At 41.4% G+C, this 21,800-nt stretch overlaps 1 protein-coding gene across 1 annotated transcript in view; it reads left to right on the top strand.

Annotated features, from left to right (window-relative positions):
- The window catches only part of LOC122816615 (pancreatic secretory granule membrane major glycoprotein GP2-like), a 501,830-nt gene that overhangs the window by 338,649 nt on the left and 141,381 nt on the right, over positions 1-21,800 (top strand). The window contains exon 7 of the mRNA XM_044089528.1: positions 1,146-1,296. Coding sequence (XP_043945463.1) covers positions 1,146-1,296 — 151 coding nt within the window. The remainder of the gene's footprint in view (positions 1-1,145; positions 1,297-21,800) is intronic.

Genomic DNA, 21,800 nt, shown 5'->3' with positions numbered 1-21,800 from the left:
GTTCCTGACCACAGGAGGAGCTGAGACTTTTGTTGGGGATAGCAAAGATTAGCCTATCCAACTTTTCATGATACCAGTGTAACCCTCATAAAAACAAACATTGTAGACAAGAGTATGGGTAGGTCAATGGGTGGTTGTTTGGTTTGACGAACATACGTTAGGACATTTCCCTTAAGAATGAATAAGGGAAATTACTATAATAAAAATACATCAGTTTATGTATTTGATAACTGGTTAAGGAAACTGGTCTAAAATTCCTTTTTGGTTATGACCAAGGCAAATGAGCAGCATGTTCAAAATGAGAAATTAATTAAATGATGGGCATTTAATAATAATGGCCCAAACCTTGCAATACCTAGAAAATGCTGAAAATCATATTGGGTATTAAGATATCCCAAATGTATAAATGTCATTTATTTGTATTTGTTTTCCAGGGTAGAGCACTGAACTGCATGGACCTTTTTCAGACTGAGCCCAGGAGCAGTGTCTGGTTACATGACTTGCTCAGAGTCACACAGTTGTTAACGGATGCTGAGAGAATCAAACCTTGCACCAGTAGATCACAGCAATCTGCTAAGCCAACTCCCGACAGCTAAATTGTTGCAATTGTTGTTAACACTGGCTTAGACTTCACTGAAAATTAATATTTAATAAATAAAACAAGATGATTATGATAGAAGGAGAATGAATAATGAGAAAAAAAATGATGTTTGTTCTTCATTTAAAGAATCATGTAACTAAAATAAACTCATTATAGGTTGGGTGCACAAAATGTAATAGATTCTAAACTGCACTGAATAGGCACAGGGGGATATTGCAAGCATAAAGGAAAATGTGAACTTTAGCCATATCTGAACTTTTATAATTTTGTAATAACAAGAACACTTGGAAAAAATCAATCTCACATTTTTACCTGCCTTATACATGCCAATGTATTTGATCTTTTATGCGACTGGTTGTTTTTGTTGATATACTACACCAGAGTAAATTGTTACATAAAAATATTTTTATTCTTTAGGTTATTTTACCAGGGTGATCATCATAATTTCTATTAGGAATATTAATCATCTATAGAAGATATTAGAAGTGTTTAAATGTCTGTTGCTCATGCTGATTTTACCATATTTTTATTTTTCAATTTACAGCTGCCCAATACCTGGATCTCCTGGTGTACATTTTGACTTAAATGGAGTTGCACACGTCGTTTACTTTTACATCAAGCTCTTCAAATTTACCACTTCAGAAACGGTGTACTTGCACTGCACTTTTACTCTCTGCAGTACTGATTGTTTAAACGTGAGTTATAACCTATATTTTCTATGTCAGTTTAATTGCATTTAACAGCATGCATGCATAATTTGTACAGATATTTGAAAACGTACTCAATGAAATTAACTATAAGCAATACAAAACAGAGACAAAATACTCAAAGGTAAATCAGACATCAGAAAGAAGGTTTCAATCTTGTATTAAATAAATGTATTTACTTTTTGTTTACTAAGCTGGTCCCAGTAGGCAAATGGAATGTTTTAGTTTAGACACAAGGTGATTTATATGGAGTAATGGGGCATTTAATTCTGGGAAAATTCCTCAACTCTATCGGTGACACTGCTGTGTTTTCTGCGAGAGTCATGGCTGAGAACACAGCAGGGAATACCACCATGACTCACTTCTGTTTCATGACCTTCAACTACAGTTGTGAAAAATGGTATGGCAGTCTCTGCTTCCAAAACTAAAAAAATGATTGTGGATATTGTGGGTAAGTCTGTTTAGGTAATAAAGGCATAAAACAGAGATCTTGATGACTTGGAGTGACAGGAAATGCTGAGTGCTGCAAATGCACATGAAAGCTATGACAAGAATTGGGGACAAATTATGGAAAAACATGATCAACAACTTTCCATTTCATCTTTTATTACTTTGCTTAGTAGTCAGTATTTACTGGAAGTACAAATTGCAGGTACTGGTATTGTTACCTAAGTCACATCCCAGCCTTCTGTGTGTCCTGTTGCAGTACCTCAGTGAGCTGGCAGAAGACAACTAATGTTAGCATTCAGTAGTGAGAATATTTTTCAAAGCAGGCACTGTTGCTGTTTTGTTAATTCGGCTGACAGGAAGCCTCTTATCTTCCTGATACAGAATTTGATTGGCTGGGTCATTTATGTTATCTGGCCTTATTGATGAGTTCTTAAATACCTTTTTTAAAGTTCCTTAGTACCTTTAACTCCAAACAGACTGTGCCACCTCAGAGGGACTTTGAGGTTTTGGACATTACTGAGAACAGAAAGCATTGCCTGTTTATGCAGTTTGTGTTTCTTCTTGGCCAAACAATGTACAAAGTTGTTAGCCTTTTGAGCAATAATAATTTTAAGGGTTAAGTTAAAGTACATTCAATCAAGGTTGTATAGTTTGATAGTGTGTTCATACAGGGAATTATGGGTAATTTGCAATATTCTGCATACCTAAAATCCTGCTTTTTTGTGTAAATCAGTCATTTGACATAAGATTGTTTTAAACCATAAATATGGGGAACAGCAGCATACAAAAGTCAACTGTATGTCTCATTGTCAGTGGTTCAAAAGTGCATCATAATTTGATTTGATTGTCACACTAGCAATGCTCAATTTCAAATAGAAACCTTTCTCTAAATGCAGTCAATAGACCATTGAGTAGCAGTGGTGGCACACGGTTCCATCACTGCCCCTCACATACAAATTGAATCTGTTTCTGCGTCTTTGTCTATTTCAGTGCTGTGTACTGAGGATACAGTATTTTTGTAAGCTTGGCCTTAGATTATACTTAATCAGAATAAATTGGATTTGTCTCCATGGTATCCCCAAAGTCTCAAAACAACCCACTAAAGTGTAGTGGTCTAAAAACAAAACAGTGTAAGAAACTTCTCTGTGTGGAAGATTTTCAGTCCATATATTTCTAGTTAATCACTGTATATTAATCAGATCAGACAATAGTAGTAGAAGTAGCGAATGTAAACTCGTCAAGTCAAAAAGTAATAATAGAAAATATATAATTCTACAGCATTACTAAGTATTCGAAAGTAATCCAAGCAAGGCAGGCAGTCTGTTTCCAGTCAAAAATCCTTTATTAAGTACACAGACAAGTGATCCAAGTAAAACCACAATAGAGTAATAATTTCCTCACAAGCTTTCTAAATATATATATATACACTTTTTATCAGGCATGGGAGTGGTTTATTGTGCTGTAAAACAAAGTGTTATTGGTACACATGTTAAATTCACATCCCTTCCCCCATCAGTGTGACATTCGAGCTGGTCCTGCCCTACCTAGTAGCTGTAATAATAATATATAGCCCTGATGTACTTTAATGGTACATCTTATTTAACCAAATTATTAAGTAGATTATTAAGTCTGTGATTTTATACAAGGCAATATACTACATGGCTGGAAATATATCAACCTTAGTTCATTTTGCGATCAAAAATTATATATAAATATATACATATACATTTTGCATGTAAAAATCAGTTTCCATTTTCATAACCTATTGTTAACAAAGATCGCTTTTGTCCTCTAGACTTCTTCAGGTCTGTGTACAAGAACCCTAAAAACCTATGTAATTGTATAATTAGTTAATATTGTTATTACCATAACTTTGAATAAAGTGGAAAAAAGAACCAGAAAAAAATAAAAATAAAAAAAAAAATATGTATGATGATGGAAACAAAATATACACTTAAATTTCAAATGATTTAAAATGGTATTCAAAACCAATTTGTAGAAAAAAAATAAAATAAAATACAATTAGTTATGTAAACAATGTGGCAATTTTCTAAGTTCCAGTGCACTTTTAATTGAACAGTAGTAGTTTAGTCCAGGTTTCTAAAAGAGTTCAGCTTTAATTGCCACATGAGTTCATGTTTCTCCAGAATATTCGGGATGTCTCCTTCAAGATCACCCATGTTTATGCGATCCAGGATCTGGAACTTAAAACCTGCATGTCTTTTATGAAGAGAAAGGTGTTTGGCTAGTGCATTATTTTTACATCCAGAGCGGATTTCTGACAGATGACATGAAATCCTTCGCTTGAGTTTATTTACAGTCTTGACCACATAGAATGCATCACATTCATTGCACTGTGACCTGTAAATTACTTTTTTAGTGCTACAGTCACCCCCTGCACTGGTTTTAATGATCTTCTTTAAATAAGGGCAATAAAAACTATTACCTTGCTGTATAAATATACAAAATGTACAATTAGTTTCACATCTTTTAGTGCTTTTCTCACATGTTCTAGGTTTAAATTCAACAAAACTTCTAATATTCCTGGCCTTCCTATAAATAAATGATGGGGCTTCACCTAAGATGTTAATCAGAAAAGGGTTTCCTGTGACAATGTCCCAGTTTTCTTCAATAATATTTTTTATACTGTGATAATCCAAAGTGTATGTCAGGATGTAGCTATTTTTGCATTTGTTATTCTCTGTGGGATTACTTAACATTTTTCTACTGGGGAGGTTGAGTGAAGGTGCTTCAGTCCTTTTCAGTTCTATAATGGGTTCCAGGATGTTTTTTAACATCTGACTTTCATAGCCTCTCACTAGAAAATCATTCTCTAAGCTGTTCAGGTTTCTCAAAAATGGTTCCATCTCTGTGGAAATTCGAGCTAATCTATAGCCTTGGGATTTCATTACATTATACTTGTTTGTAGGATGTAGACTTTTACTGTGGAGTAATAAGTTAACCCTTGTTGGTTTTCTGAATAGATCAGTGGTGATTCTGTTATTGTTGGTGTCCTTGGAAATCTGCATATCTAAGAAAGTGGTTGAAGTACAGCTATGGGAAGAGGTAAACTTCAGGAAGGGGGTTGTTTGATTGAGGTAAGTGATAAAATCTCCAAGCTGCAAAGTGTCACCTTCCCAGACAATAAAGACATTGTAAATAAAACATAAATAGCATGTGATATGCTGCATGTAGTCTGTGTTGTTTAACACAAAGTCCTCCTCCCATTTGCCCAGGGCTATGTTAGGTATACTGGGAGCCATGGCAGCCCCCATTGCTATGCCAGTTTTTTGTTTGTAGTGTTTGCCATTGAAAGTAAAGAAATTGAAGTCCAGTACAAGATTAATGAGCTTGCTTAACTTTTGGAGTTGCGCCTGTGTACCCTGATTATGTTTCTTAAAAGACTCCATGGCTGCTGTTATACAGTAATTATGAGGGAGCACTGTGTACAAGGATTCCATATCAATAGTTACCAAAATACTGTCAGCTTCCACTGTAATGTTTTTTATTTTCTTCAAAAAATCCATTGAATCTCTTATGTATGACTTATTCTTTTCTGCTAGAGGTTTCAGCAAGTAATCAAGGTAAATGGCTGTGGCTTCAGTAAGGGAACCTCCACTTGCTACCACCGGTCTATAAGGTGGGTCTATTCTGTTCTTGTGTGGCTTTGGTATTCCAGAAAAGTAAGGTAAACGTGGGCATGGGCTCCATAAATAATTATAAAGATTTTCAGTGATAAGTTTTTCATCCCATAATGTGGTGAGATTAGTGTTCCATAAATCATATGCCCTTTTTATGTCATCCATGGCAAATAACTCATAAAATCTGTTATCCTCCAGCATGTTCTTTATCTTTTGGTTGTAGCTAGTGGTATCAGTCACAAGTATACCTCCTCCCTTGTCTGCCTTCATTACATGCCTGGATTTATCATTGCCTAACTCAAGCAATGCTTTTCTTTCTCCCTGTGTTAAGTTATAAAGTTTTTTCTTTGGAGGTTTTTTTTAAGCAGTTTCCTGATATCCATCTCACATTTCATTTCGAAAGCAGCTAGTGTTTGATGTAGTGGTGGACAATAGCTGCTAGGCCTTTTTATAGTTTCATCAATAGGCTTATTTTCAGTGTCATTACTTTTGCCATGAAACTGTACCCTTAAGTTGAGCTTCCGCACAAACATTTTAAGGTCTATCAGTACTTGAGCAACCTCACTCCTGCAGCTTGGTACAAAAGTAAGCCCTTTGAACAACACACTTTTTTCCTCTTCAGTCAGTGCTTTAACAGAGTGGTTCCAGATAAGTGGAGCACCTGTTATTGTGGTACCTGTTGTTGTTGTTATTGTACCTGTTATTGTGGCTGTTTCCTCTGTCTGAGTCTGGGACCAGGGTTCCAGTCGGGATTGCCCAGGTATTGTATTTCCCCTCAACCCAGTCCACTGTTTGGTTCTCCTGTCTCCCTGGGAGTTTGTAGATAGAGAATGAGACCTCTGGAATTCCTCCTCTGCTTTCTGGAATCTCGGTGGGTTGTAGTAGTATTCCTCGCTGTGGCTGTGGTATGGGGGGACCTGGTAAGATCGACAAGCTCTGGGGCTCTGGTGGTGGTCATCGTTCTTGTTCTGGTACTGGTGCTGGCTTTGGTATTGGTGTGGTGGTTGATGTCTGTGCTGTCGATATTGGTCTTCCTGAAGAAACTGGTCTCTGTGATGGTGCTGCTGCTCCTGGTAGCTGGATTGTCTGTGGTCCCGGTTGTCCTGGTAGTCTTGTAATTCGTCCTGTAGAACTCTCTTTCGGTTCTGGTTGCTGCTGTGGCTTATGTTCCTGTCCTGATCCTTCTGTGATGTCAAAGGCTTCTGCGGAATGTTGATAGCCAGAGGGGATTGGGATTGTGGGGAATGAGATGTTGGAGGGGCAGTCTCCTGGTAGTCCTGTATTGTGCCCCTGTCTGGTTTTGTGCGAGGATCTCCCCTGGGAAAATCCCGTTGAAGTCTGCTGGCACGGTTATATATTCCCTTATATCCCTTGATCTAGCAGATCAGATAAAAATGGATACAGAAAATGGACAGTGAAGAATGAGCCTAGAAAATATGAATTCAGAGACTTTTTCTAAACTAGAAAAGCAATTGAAACGCATGCAGGGTCTCTACTGGGAACACATTTATTTACAACAAAGCCTAGATAAGAAGAGACTACCCCGGGGACTTAGATTGAACAAAAGACCAATGTGGAAAAATATGGATGATTCATTTTCTAAGGAATGGGAAGATATTTTAGAGGATGCCAGCTACAAACTTATTCGTCTGCTAGTAAGGAACAATCTTAGTGTGCAGGAAGCTACAAAGGCTGACATCACATCTTTAAAAACAACATTGGAAAATGAAAACCACAATAACCTAGATACTAAATTTGAGCTACTTAAAATAAGAGTGAAAGGATATGAGAAGTCCATTAAAGAAAGAAAGATTAATAAAATGAAATGAGATCAACTGGACAAAGATGATCCTGGGAGACTTACTAGGAGGTACAATAGTAGTAACAACAACAGGAAAACCAACAACAGACAAGGTTTTAGTTATTACAGGGGATATAAGGGAAAATATAACCGTGCCAGCAGACCTCAACGGGATTTTCCCAGGGGAGATCCTTGCACAAAACCAGACAGGGGTACAATACAGGACCACCAGGAGACTGCCCCTCCAACATCTCATTCCCCACAATGCCAATCCCCTCTGGCTATCAACACTCCACAGAATCCTTTGACATCACAGAAGGATCAGGACAGGAACATAAGCCAGAGCAGCAACCAGAACCGACAGAGAGTTCTACAGGATGAATTACAGGACTACCAGGACAACTGGGACCACAGACATCCAGCTACCAGGAGCAGCAGCACCATCACAGAGACCAGTTTCTTCAGGAAGACCAATATTGACAGCACAGACATCAACCACCACACCAATACCAAAGCCAGCACCAGTACCAGAACAAGAACGACGACCACCACCAGAGCCCCAGAGCTTGTCCCTCTTATCAGGTCCCCCCATACCACAGCCACAGCGAGGAATACTACTACAACCCACCGAGATTCCAGAAAGCAGAGGAGGAATTCCAGAGGTCTCATACTCTATCTACAAACTCCCAGGGAGACAGGAGAACCAAACAGTGGACAGGGTTGAGGGGAAATGCAATACCTGGGCAATCCCGACTGGAACCCCGACTAGAACCCTGGTCCCAGGCTCAGACAGAGGAAACAGCCACAATAACAACAACAACAGGTACCACAATAACAGGTGCTCAACTTATCTGGAACCACTCTGTTAAAGCACTGACTGAAGAGGAAAAAAGTGTGTTGTCCAAAGGACTTACTTTTGTACTAAGCTGCAGGAGTGAGGTTGCTCAAGTACTGATAGACCTTAAAATGTTTGTGAGGAAGCTCAGCTTAAGGGTACAGTTTCATGGCAAAAGTAATGACACTGAAAATAAGCCTATTGATGAAACTATAAAAAGGCCTAGCAGCTATTGTCCACCACTACATCAAACACTAGCTGCTTTCGAAGTGAAATGTGAGATGGATATCAGGAAACTGCTTAAAAAACCTCCAAAGAAAAAAATTTATAACTTAACACAGGGAGAAAGAAAAGCATTGCTTGAGCTCGGCAATGATAAATCCAGGCATGTAATGAAAGCAGACAAGAGAGGAGGTATATATGTGACTGATACCACTAGCTACAACCAAAAGATAGAGAACATGCTGGAGGATAACAGATTTTATGAGTTATTTGCCATGGATGACATAAAAAGGGCATATGATTTATGGAACTCTAATCTCACCACATTATGGGAAGAAAAACTTATCACTGAAAATCTTTATAATTATTTATGGAGCCCATGCCCACGTTTACCTTACTTTTTTGGAATACCAAAGCCACACAAGAACAGAGAAGACCCACCTTATAGACCTGTGGTAGCAAGTGGAGGTTCCCTTACTGAAGCCACAGCCATTTACCTTGATTACTTGCTGAAACCTCTAGCAGAAAAGAAGAAGTCATACATAAGAGATTCAATGGATTTTTTGAAGAAAATAAAAAACATTACAGTGAAAGCTGACAGTATTTTGGTAACTATTGATGTGGAATCCTTGTACACAGTGCTCCTTCATAATTACTGTATAACAGCAGCTATGGAGTCTTTTAAGAAACATAATCAGGGTACACAGGCACAACTGCAAAAGTTAAGCAAGCTCATTAGTCTTATACTGCACTTCAATTTCTTTACTTTCAATGGCAAACACTACAAACAAAAAACTGGTATAGCAATGGGAGCTGCCATGGCTTCCAGCATAGCTAACATAGCCCTGGGAAAATGGGAGGAGGACTTTATGTTAAACAACACAGACTACATGCAGCATATCACATGCTATTCACATTTTATTGACGATATCTTCATTGTGTGGGAAGGTGACACCTTGCAGCTTGGGTTTTTATCACTTACCTCAATCAAACAACCCCCTTCCTGAAGTTTACCTCTTCGCATAGTTGTACTTCAACCACTTTCTTAGATATGCAGATTTCCAAGGACACCAACAATAACAGAATCACCACTGATCTATTCAGAAAACCAACAAGGGTTAACTTATTACTCTACAGTAAAAGTATACATCCTACAAAAACCATGTATAATGTAGTGAAATTCCAAGGCTATAGATTAGCTCGAATTACCACAGAGATGGAACCATTTTTGAGAAACCTGAACAACTTAGAGAATGATTTTCTAGTGAGAGGCTATGAAAGTCAGATGTTAAAAAACATCCTGGAAACCATTATAGAACTGAAAAGGACTGAAGCACCTTCACTCAACCTCCCCAGTAGAAAAATTTTAAGTAATCCCACAGAGAATAACAAATGCAAAAATAGCTGCATCCTGACATACACTTTAGATTATCACAGTATCAAAAATATTATTGAAGAAAACTGGGACATTGTCATAGGAAACCCTTTTCTGATTAACATCTTAGGTGAATCCCCATCATTTGTTTATAGGAAGGCCAGAATATTAGACGTTTTGTTGAATTTAAACCTAGACCATGTGAGAAAAGCACTAAAAGATGTGAAACTAATTGTACATTTTATTTATTTATTTAGTTATTGCAGTTGGTTTACCAGGATAGTCCATTGGGCCATTGAAGAACCCGTTTTCAATGGAGTCCCGGGGAGAAAAGCTCCAAAAAAGAAAATAAATGTACATTATAGTAAATATATAGGTACATACTATAAAAGAACATAAGCAAAACATAAATGTACTTAACATTTGACAGTGACAATCTTGGTACAGGCTAACGAAGGAATAAAAGCAAAACATAAATGCATTTTAATGAACAAACATAGTAGATGAATAGAGTAGAATGTTAGTACAGGGAAAGGTAGAGTTGGATGTTATGAGATCCTATCTCGCCTACATTCTGAATGATGGGTTCGGAGCCGATCCCTCGGCTCCGACTCGGCACGCTTATGCCAAAGAGCGAAGTCTCTTATTGGCTGAGCTTACTATATCCCAGGATGCACCACCACCAGTCCCCCAGATCTCGTTTGCCGCTTCCCTGCGAAGACGTGGTCTCGAGCTGGCTGGGCTAAGTAGTTTATTAAACTAACTTTTCTGTCAGTTTTTTGCTGTTTTTGCTCACAAAAGCTGTTTTAACAGCTATCGCTAACTTTGTGTACGATTTGGATTTGGAATTGTTGTGTGTGATTGGGTTCAGTTTGTTTTCGGCCCCCCCCCCATCCAGGGCCTTCCCGAACTGTTAATATTTATAATTACAGGGTCTCTAATAATTGTACAAATTGGGTTAGAGTTACCTGTTCTTTTTACAGGAAGAGTTGGCATTATTTATTACTGTAAGCTTTTATATCAGTAGTAAAATTTAGTGTACTTTCCTGTCAGAGTGACTAGATTTGTGTATTAACATGTCTCAACCCCATAGGCCTTCGGGCTTTAAAAAATGTTCTAAATGTGCTTTTAAGATGTCTGTTACTGATGACCATCTACTTTGTGTTTATTGTTTAGGGGCAAAGCACTTGCAGGAGTCATGCAGCGTATGTCACGCTTTTTCCTCAAGGGTCCTCCAGGAGAGGAAAAATAAATTGATTCTCAAAGGCTTGATTAAACCCTCTTTTGAAGAAGCCTTGTCTTCCTCTCCGACTCCTGCCAAAAAGAAAAGGGCTTCGCTCCGACCAGTCCGTCGGATCCGACTGCCAAGAGACCTAGGCAGGCCTCTCCTTCGGCTCCAAAGACTTGAGCCGAGGTCGAACAGTCTGCCTCGATGCCTCCAGTATCGACTCCTCGGCTTCGGAGCCGATGGCTGGGGCATCGAGGCGGGTCACCTTCGCCGGCTCCACTGCTCTCGGAGCCGACAAGGGTCGCCCGCTCAGACACTTCCTCCTCGGCCGAAGTCTCCTTGGCACCGATGGAATCTGGTGTGTGTTGCCTCGGCGCCGATTCTCATCGAGTCGCCTCGAGCCGGTCCCCTAGTCCCTTGGGGCCGAGGGAGAGGTCTTCGAACCCGTTCTGTTTCCTCTCGGTCTTCGAGAATGTCGGATTCTGATATAGACAGGGTGCTCCAAAGACTTTTCCAGTCCCCAGTCTTCCAAAATTTGTTTCGTTCCGACCCAGTTGGCCTCGGAGCCGATGACCATGACCCACCCCATTGCCATTCCTCCTCCGACTGCTTGGCTCCGGAGCAGGTGCTCTTGGAGCCGGTGGAGATCTCAGGGTCGGCTCCGACCCTTACTCCAACCCGGCCCTCGGTCCGAGTTTGGTACGCGGACTTCTTGGCTGGACCCGAGGGTGATGTTTCGGGACCTATGCTTTCGGTTCCGAGCCTCCCTCTCGGTGCTTCGCTGCGGGACTTCTGTCTACCATCATGGCCCGAGACCGGATTCTCCCAGGATTCTGGGGTCCGGCTTTGGGCCATGAGGAGTGCCTTGGCCAAATCCTCTTGCCATCTCTCCGGTTCTACCAGCACCTTCCCTGGGCGTGGAGACTGGGTCTTTGGCAGTTCCCTGTCCGTAACCAGCGGAGCCCCGAGGCCTGAGGTTACCCCTGTGGGGTTCCCTCCTCCTGAGGGTTCTTGAGTCGCCTTCAGAGGAACCCCAAGGAAGAGATCGTGCAAGAGGAAGCACGTGGACTCCCCGAGTCTATTACATCGGACACGGATATGGATGATGCGGAGGGGTCCCTAAGTCATCCTCGGATGATGTCTCCTTTGCAGACATCTTAGAGATCCTCAAACAACGAGGCGGCTGGATGTCCAAACCCCTCTGCGGACGAATCAGTGCTCCTCAAGGCCTTTGGGGCTCAGCCCTCCGCCTCCTGGGTGTCTCCGCCCTTGACGAGCTTCTGGATTTAGTTTGTCGAGGCGTGGAACACCCGGATACCGTGGAACCAGTCCCTTCTCGTCCAAACAAATTCTTATCTGCTCCCCCGAGAAGGAGTTCCTTACTAAAGGCGTGGCTGTAGATGCCATGGTGGTGGCATCTGCTACACAACAGGACGTGGCAGAGGCTTCAACGTCCATCCATCCTCCTAATAAGGAGTCTAGGAGTATGGATAGGTACGGGAAGCGCACCCTGACTTCAGCGGCCTTTACCTTAAGGTCTCTGAATTATTTGGCACATTTTACCAGGCTTCAGAGGGATCTGGTCAAGGAGTTGTCAGACTCCCTCTCGGGTAACCTACCTGAGCAGCTAGCCCAGTCCGTTAGCTCTCAGTTGGCTATCCTTACGTCAATTGCTAACTCGTCCATGAGGCTCATTTCCTATGCGGCCGAAGGGGCGGGTAGAGCGGCAGGCACAGGCGTGGCTCTACGTAGACAAGCCTGGCTCCGCTTGTGTCAGTTTGCGGAGGCTTTCAAGTCTTCATTCGCCGACGCTCCCTTTGATGGGTCCTCATTGTTTGGACCCAAGGTGAAAGACACCCTTACCCGCTGTGAGCAAGAGGGAAAACGTTATCTGCCGTAGGGGCCCGTTATTCCACTCCTTCGGCCTTACCCCAAGGCCAAAGGAGGGAAAATGTGGTTCGAAAATCTCGCAAGTTTTCTCCCAACAGCAGGAAGATTCCCGTCCAGAGGCAGAGGCGGGAAATTTTTCAGGGAGACGCCGTCCCAGAGGCGGCAGAGGGCCCGCAATTCTGGAGACCGCGAGTCCTTTCGTGGCTCTTCAGCCTCCCACGACATGAGGGATTGCCCGGCTGTGCTGCTCCGGAGCCAGTCGGGTGTCGTGTTGCCAAGCACCTAAAAGCCTGGGAGTCAATCACTCAGGACAGATGGGTGCTTCGGATAATTGCCAGAGGTTACACCATCCCATTCAAATACTCACCCCCTCCGTCCAAGAGAATCCCGGACCCACCACCCAGTCAAAGGGAAATAGCAGCCGCAGAAGCTTCAAAGCTGCTAGAAAAAGGAGTCATCCAACCGGTCCCCACAGACCAGATCGGATCAGGAAATTACTCCAGGTTCTTTTAGTGCCAAAAAGACAGGGGACCTGAGACCAATATTGGATCTCAGCAGACTGAACCTATCCGTCACGAAATCCAAATTCCGAATGGTCACGTTGCAATCCATTCTCCCGTTGTTGGAAAAGGATGTTTGGATGTGCTCCATAGACCTCAAGGACGCCTATTATCACATACCGATACATCAGGCGTCCAGAAGGTATCTGCGCTTCAGCCTGGGAGCCAGTCATTACCAATTTTGTGCTCTGCCCTTTGGTCTCACCACAGCCCCCAGGGTGTTCACCAAGTGTTTGGCAGTAGTGACGGCTCACCTGAGGAGTCTTGGATTCCAAGTGTTTCCCTATCTCGACGACTGGCTCCTGACTGCCACCACCAGGCATCTACTTATGGACAACCTCAAAGCCACCATCTCCCTGGGTGTTTCCCCAGGGATTACATTCAATTGGTCAAAGTCTGTCTTGCTGCCCTCTCAGCGCATAAAGTTTATAGGAGCAGAGATAGACTCAAGATTGATGCGTGTCTTTCTTCCTGCCGAAAGGATCCGAACTTTACAGGGCCAAGTTCAAGCTCTGATCTCAAGATCCAAAGCCCCAGCCAGGATGGTCCTACAGGTTCTAGGCTCAATGTCTGCCACGGTACTTTTAGTTCCTCTAGCAAGGTTACACATGAGGATTCTTCAGTGGCTCTTATCAACTCAATGGTCCTTTCAAGATCTTCCCCTCAATCATCACATCATGATTACGGAAATATGCAAAAGGGACCTTCGCTGGTGGCTTCAGACATCCAACTTGGATCAGGGAAAACCCTTTGTTCCCCCCCCTCCAGTGGTTACCCTGACGACAGATGCCTCCCAGATAGGGTGGGGGGGGCATTGTCTGGGCAGGCTAGTTCAGGGCTCCTGGCTTCCGGACGAAGCTCTTCTCCACATCAACGTGTTGGAGATGAGGGCTGTACTTCTATCCCTACAGGCCTTACACAAGTTCCTTCCTCAGGGCATCATCGCCATCCACACAGACAACATGTCGGTGGTTTGGTATCTGAACAAACAAGGAGGGACCAGATCGTATCCCCTTTGCAGAGAGGCCATGAGAGTGTGGGAATGGGCTGTAGCTACCAACCGCTTCTTGGTAGCGACCCACATCCCGGGAAAGTCAAATGTATTGGCGGACAAATTAAGCAGGACAATTCTCTCTCCTCACGAATGGTCTCTAAACCGCACAGTAGCAGCCCAGGTTTTCAAGAGATGGGGGACGCCGTGCTGCGACCTATTTGCGACTCCACAAAACACCAAGTGCCAAAGGTTCTTCTCCTTGATTCCACATCAGGAAGTACCAGCCATGGATGCTCTAGCACAACCTTGGCCAACAGGGTTGCTTTATGCTTTTCCTCCAATTCCACTCCTTCCCAAAGTTATTCAAAAAGCTTCTCAGCTAGGGTCTTCAATGATTCTGATTGCCCCATACTGGCCTCGTCAGATATGGTTTCCTTACCTGAAAAAGCATGCAGTGGACGATCCGTGGACCTTAGACCTGATCCCGGATTTGCTAATCCATCAGTCGGGACATTGGCATCAGTCCCTTCAATCTCTGAAATTGACAGCTTGGCTCCTCCACTTCCAACCTTAGTTAGAAGTCACACACTAGACCCAGAAGTTGTTCACATTTTATCTTCGCCCACAAACCCACCACTAACAAATTGTACCTCAGTAAGTGGAAGAGGTTTGCTATCTGGGCTCAACTCAAGGGCTTAGACCCTATCACTGCTCCTGTCCCAGAGGTTTTGAAATTCTTAACATCCCTATTTAATCAGGGATCTTCTGTCTCAACTATTAAAGTTCAACTAGCTGCTATCTCTAAATTCCATGAATCCACGGATCCTCCTTTGATGAGCAGCAGACTATGCAAAACATTCATTAAAGGTGCGAGCCTGTTAAGACCACCAGTTTTTCATCCTGCACCTCCGTGGGATCTTGATTTGGTGCTGCGCATTAACATCTCCCCCCTTTGAACCGGCTGCTACATGCGAGTTAAAATATCTGTCATGGAAAACGGCATTCTTAGTGGCTATTACTTCGGCAAGAAGAGTCTCAGAGCTTCAAGCCCTGTCTATTAAACCACCGTATTTGATTTTCCACAAAGATAGAGTATCACTTAGGCCTAATCCATCCTTTGTCCCAAAGGTCTGCTCTAGTTTCTGTCTTCAACAATCTCTAGAACTACCAGTTTTCTTTCCAAAATTCTCTAATGAAGCAGAATACACTCTCCATAAATTGGATGTTCACAGGCAATTACGCTTCTATTTAGACAGGACTCAGCAACTTCGTAAGTCAGACCAGTTGTTTGTGTCCTTCTCAGATAATAAATTGGGCCAAACCATCACAAAAGCTACAATCTCAAAATGGATCAGAGATTGCATAACTCAGGCCTATTTTTCTTGAATAAGCAACTTGCATCATCAATCAAAGCTCATTCTACCAGAGCTATGGCTACATCTATAGATTTTCATTCCAAGCTCGCTATTTCGAAATTTGTGCTGCGGCTACTTGGTCCAACCGCACACTTTCATTTCCCACTACAAATTGGATGTGGCATCTAAAGGACGAGCTTCATTTGGTTCCACGGTACTCAGGAGTGTTTTCCAGTGAGCCACCCAGGATTCAGGTGCTAGGGACGCTGTCCCATCATTCAGAATGTAGGCGAGATAGGATCTCATAACATCTTTTAGTTATGTACTCACCATAACTTCAGATGTTTGGGATCCATCTCGCCTACATTCCTGATACCCACCCTCCTTCCCCTGCCTTGCAGATCAGAAGAGATTGAACGGTTTTGAGCTCCACTGTTTTATCTTGTTTCATCTGACGATGTTATATAAGCAGGGTATGCATGTGTGCATGTATGCGGACAAACTAGATCTGGGGGACTGGTGGTGGTGCATCCTGGGATATAGTAAGCTCAGCCAATAAGAGACTTCGCTCTTTGGCATAAGCGTGCCGAGTCGGAGCCGAGGGATCGGCTCCGAACCCATCATTCAGAATGTAGGCGAGATGGATCCCAAACATCTGAAGTTATGGTGAGTACATAACTAAAAGTTATGTGGGGTGGGTACAAGAGCATTCCCATTGAGATGCTAGGTGTAAGAAAAGTGACTTCTTGAAGGTAGAGTGGTTGGAGGTAGTGCGGATGTTTGGTGGTAGGGAGTTCCAGAGTCGAGCAAGGCTGAAGGAAAGGAGGTTTTTGCCTGGGGGATGATTTGGTTTGTGGACCTCTAGTAGATTTTGATTGTTAGACCCTAGAACTCTATTTGGATGGTGCATTTTGAAGGCAGAGGAGAGGGGGGGACAGTTGGAGGGGTTTAGAATAAGCTTGTGGGCTAGATTTAGTTGAGTATAAGCAAGATAGTTGGGAAGTTCTAACCATTTTAGTTTAGGGAGGGAGAGACAGTGGTGAGTGGAAGACTTATGGGTGGTAGCGAATCTAGCAATTTTGTTATAGCAAGAGGTGAGCTGTTTTTTTAAGGAGCACTGAAGATTAGTAAGTAATGGAGCACCATAGAGGAGGGAGGGAATGACGAAGGAAGTAGCTAGAGTGATTTTAGTGGTAGGTGTGAGGTAGGCATTTTGTCTATATAGCATGCCAAGTTTTTTATGTGTTTTTTTGATGTTCTTTTGTAGGTGGGAATTAAATTTTAGTTGGTTGTCAACGTGGACCCCAAGAAGTTTGGTCTCTGACACTATTTCAAGAGGAGAGTTATTTTGACTGGTAACTAAGAGTGAGTTTATGTTGGGGGGAGGGAGTTTGGAGGGAGTAAATAACATTAATTTGGTCTTGGTGGCATTGAGAGCTAGATGATTGCAAAGCATCCATTGCTCTGTGGAAGAGAAGGCGTCTTGAGTAAGTTTTTGTAGGGTGGAGATATAAGAGGCAGAGCAGATGATAGTAGAATCATCTGCATATTGGATAATACTAGAGAAAGGGATAGATTTGTGGAAGTCATTAATAAAGATGTTGAAGAGAAGAGGGCCCAATATGGAGCCTTGTGGGACTCCGGTAGGGGTGCTTAGGAAGGAGGAAGTTGCTTTTTTTCCATTTTACAGCTTGATTTCTGTTGGATAGATAGCTAGAGAACCAGTTCAGAGAGGAGGAGGATAGGTAGAGTTTGGAGAGTTTAGTTAAGAGCAGGTTGTGAGAGATAGTATCGAAGGCTTTGGAAAGATCAAGGAGTAAGGTGGAAACAATTTGTCCAGAGTCTCGGGCTTTATTTATTATTTCAAGGAAAGAGAGAAGGGCAGTCATGGTGCTATGATTAGGTCTGAAGCCATGCTGCGTGGGGGTTATAAGGTTGTTGTCTAGGAGATGAGGAAGGAGTTGGATTTGCACATATTTTTCAAGGATTTTTGAAATGGGGGACAGGATGGCTATGGGTCTAAAATTGGTTGTGTTATTATTGTTACCTCCTTTGTGTAATGGTATAATAAAGGCTTGTTTCCAAATTTGGGGAACTGTGCCTTCTAGTAGGGAGCGGTTAATTAGGATGCTAATTGGGTAGGCCAGACTTTCGGCAGCAATGTTAAGAAAGTAAAAAGGGATATTATCAGGAGCATTAGTACATGGTTTCAGTTTCTGGAGGAGTTTCTTAATAGTAGTAGTAGGAATGGGATTTAAAGTGAAGATAGTGCATTCGGGTGGTGTTGAATTTTGGGGTTGTATGGGTGAGGATAGAATTTGTGTGGAAGAGGGGGTAGAGGAATTGGTGGATTGGGAGTAGGGAGTTGATGTAGAGATTGTGGGGGTGAGTGATGGGGTATTAGAAGATGGGGAGGAGGTAGAGAATGAGGAGGTTAGTTTTGAAATAGAGTCAATAAAGAAGGAATTAAATTGGGTGGCTAAATCTAGTTCTGAAGCATTTGGATCTGGGGTAGGAGTATCTGGTTTGCTGGGGTGGAGGAGAGTGGAGATTCCTTTCCAGAATTTTTGAGGGTTGTTTTTGTTTTGGTTTTGGAGTGTAGAGAAATAGTTTTGTCGATCAAAAGAGATAAGTTTGTTAGCTTTATTGCGGAGCAGTTTGTATTCGTTGAGGAGTGGGATTGTCTTATGTTTTTGGTAGCGTGCCCATACTTTGTCTCTTTGTCTCATGAGGGATAGAGTATTTTTAGATAGCCAAGGGGCTGATTTAGTTTTTATTCTCTTAGTCCATAGGGGAGCTTGGGAGTCAAGTAATTTTAAGAATGTAGAGTTGAAGTATGAGACTGTGTTGTCTAGAGATAATGTTTTTAGACAAGTCCAGTTTACTGCATTTAGTGAGTTTGAAAAGGTTATTGGGTTGAAGTTTTTTTGGTTGCGGATAGTAATGACGTTGTGGGTCCGTTGAAGGATAGTTGGAAGTCGGTGGGTAAAGGTGGGTAAGTGGTCACCTAGTGAGTCGGGAAGGGTGCCACTTTTGGTAAAATAGTGGGGATGGGAGACTAGGATCCAGTCCAGTATACTCCCATTAGAGGGGTTTTTGACTGGGTTGAGTAGGCAAGTTGATCAGTTGTGAGAAATGGTAGAGGTTGATATTAGTGTTGTTTGAAGGAGCTTGGATAAGGGCCCAGTTAATGTTTATGTCTCCTAGGATTATGGTTTCATTACTAATGTTACTGGATAGCCAAGAAAGGATAAGTTCAAGTGTAGAGATATTGTCACCTGGAGGGATATAGAGGGAGGCTATACATATTTGTTTGTGGTTATTGATTTGTAATATAGTAAGGAGAAGTACAGCGTTGTTGAAGTGTGGGATAGGTTTGTTGTAGGGAGAAACTACTAGGGAGGAGGAATATATAAGGGCTACTCCTCCGCCTTTTTTGAGAGGTCTGTCTTTTCTTATGATGGAGTAGTTTGGGGGAACTACTTCAGAGTCCTTAATATGTGGTTTCAACCAGGTTTCAGAAATAGTCAAGATGTCAGGTTTGTTGTGTATTTATACAGCAAGATGATAGTTTTTATTGCCCTTATTTAAAGAAGATCATTAAAACCAGTGTAGGGGGTGACTGTAACACTAAAAAGGTAATTTACAGGGCACAGTGCAATGAATGTGATGCATTCTATGTTGGCAAGACTGTAAATAAACTCAAGCGAAGAATTTCATGTCATCTGTCAGAAGTCCACTCTGGATGTAAAAATAATGCACTAGCCAAACACCTTTCTCTTCATAAAGGACACGCAGGTTTTAAGTTCCAGATCCTGGATCGCATAGACATTGGTGATCCTGAAGGAGACATCCCGAATATTCTGCAGAAACATGAACTCATGTGGCAATTAAAGTTGAACTCTTTTAGAAAGCCTGGACTAAACTACTACTGTTCAATTAAAAGTGCACTTGAACTTAGAAAATTGCCACATTGTTTACATGACTAATTGTAGTTTATTTTATTTTTTTCTACAAATTGGTTTTAAATACCATTTTAAATCATTTGAAATTTAAGTGTATATTTTGTTTCCATCATCATACATATATATATTTTTTTTATTTTTATTTTTTTCTGGTTCTCTTTTTTCCACTTTATTCAAAATGATGGTAATAACAATATTAACTAATTATACAATTATATAGGTTTTTAGGGTTCTTGTACACAGACCTGAAGAAGTCTAGAAGGACGAAAGCGATCTTTGTTAACAATAGGTTATGAAAATAGAAACTGATTTTTACATGCAAAATGTATATGTATATATTTATATATCATTTTCGATCGCAAAATTAACTAAGGTTGATATATTTCCAGCCATGTGGTATATTGCCTTGTATAAAATCACAGACTTAATAATCTACTTAATAATTTGGTTAAATAAGATGCACCATTAAAGTACATTAGGGCTATATATTATTATGATAGCTACTAGGTAGGGCAGGACCAGCTCGAATGTCACACTGATGGGGGAAGGGATGTGAATTTAACATGTGTACCAATAACACTTTGTTTTACAGCGCAATAAACCACTCCCATGCCTGATAAAAAGTATATATATATTTAGAAAGCTTGTGAGGAAATTATTACTCTATTTTTGTTTTACTTGGATCGCTTGTCTGTGTACTTAATAAAGGATTTTCGACTGGAAACAGACTGCCTGCCTTGCTTGGATTACTTTTGAATACTTAGTAATGCTGTAGAATTATATATTTTCTATTATTACTTTTTGACTTGAGTTTACATTCGCTACTTCTACTACTATTGTCTGATCTTATTAATATACAGTGATTTAACTAGAAATATATGGACTGAAACTCTTCCACACAGAGAAGTTTCTTACACTGTTTTGTAATAAATTGGATTTGCCATTTCTTGGGACAGAAGGTTCAAGAAAGATGGAACTCCCATTGTGACTTCTTAGGGTAAGAAAAAATCATGCAAGCGACTAAAGGTGAAGGTAAAACCTGCCAAAAAAAACTGAAAAGTAAGGAATGTGCTATGTAAGTATTTGTTCTTTGAACAGTGACAGAATACAGTCCTGTTTAAGGAGGTGGTTAGCAGTACAGAGGACCATAACTTTCACATGTGACACATTATGTGTTTTGGATGCAAACCTTCACCTTCAGCAACACAAGCAGCTTATTTATTTGTCACACCTATGGAGATGCTCCCTTTTTTGGACTACAAGGAAAGAACATTGTTTTGGGATTGTTACTGTTTTTCTTCTAGCCATTGGACACTCACAGACGTAACTTTCATTCACCTTGGGAGATGTGTAATGTTGGATGTTTCCCCTTTGCAACAACTGTTTAAAAATGCATTTGTTTATGACCCCACTAATCCTGCTGATAGAAAAATAATGTTTGAGCAGGTCGGGTCCATTCTTATCAGTAAAAATGACGATAAATGGGTGAAAGATTTCGACGTGAATCTCAGACATTCTACATATGGAACTTCTTCTGATTACAAGCATGGCACAGTCTTGGTTAGGAGAGGCCCACCCCTTTACTTTTCATCAAGGTTCAAGTAGGTCTGAGACTGACTTATTTTGTTAAAGTTGCTGTTTTGCTTTAATTTTCTAGGAGTCAGAGATTGATTGTTTCGTTAATGCTGCTGTTTTGCTTGAATTTTCTTCATCCATTTTGCAAGTTAATTTTTCTGATTATATTGACGTCCATGTTAGTATAGGTCTTCCATGTCACTATACTGTTGAATGCCCATACCTGTTACGAGAGAGAGACCAAGGTTTGTTTACCATACAGGGAATAGAGGTACCTTTTTTTTTCTTGCACGGCCAGGCTTCTAAAAATCCTCACAGATCAATAACCTTGTAAGTAACTATGAACATATTAACCTTTGACCCACTAATGGAAAGTACAGTTGTATAAGCTGAACTTACTATAACAGTAGATGTTCAGACAATCACTGCTGCAGCAGCCTTAGCTATATGGGTTATATCCAGCCAAGGATATGACAGCCAGCCAGATTCCAAAGCTTCATGACTGAGGGTAATGCTGCTCAATGCCAGAAGTCTAAATCTCAAAATGCATGCAGTCGAGGCCCTTCTCAGTATGGAGAACATCGATGTCTGTGCTGTAACT

Source organism: Protopterus annectens, chromosome 1.part1 (assembly GCF_019279795.1).
Source record: "Protopterus annectens isolate FY-2018-M chromosome 1.part1, PAN1.0, whole genome shotgun sequence".
NCBI lineage: Eukaryota > Metazoa > Chordata > Ceratodontiformes > Protopteridae > Protopterus > Protopterus annectens.
Note: the sequence above shows the minus strand (reverse complement) of the source record. Positions and strands in the feature narration are given on the sequence as shown.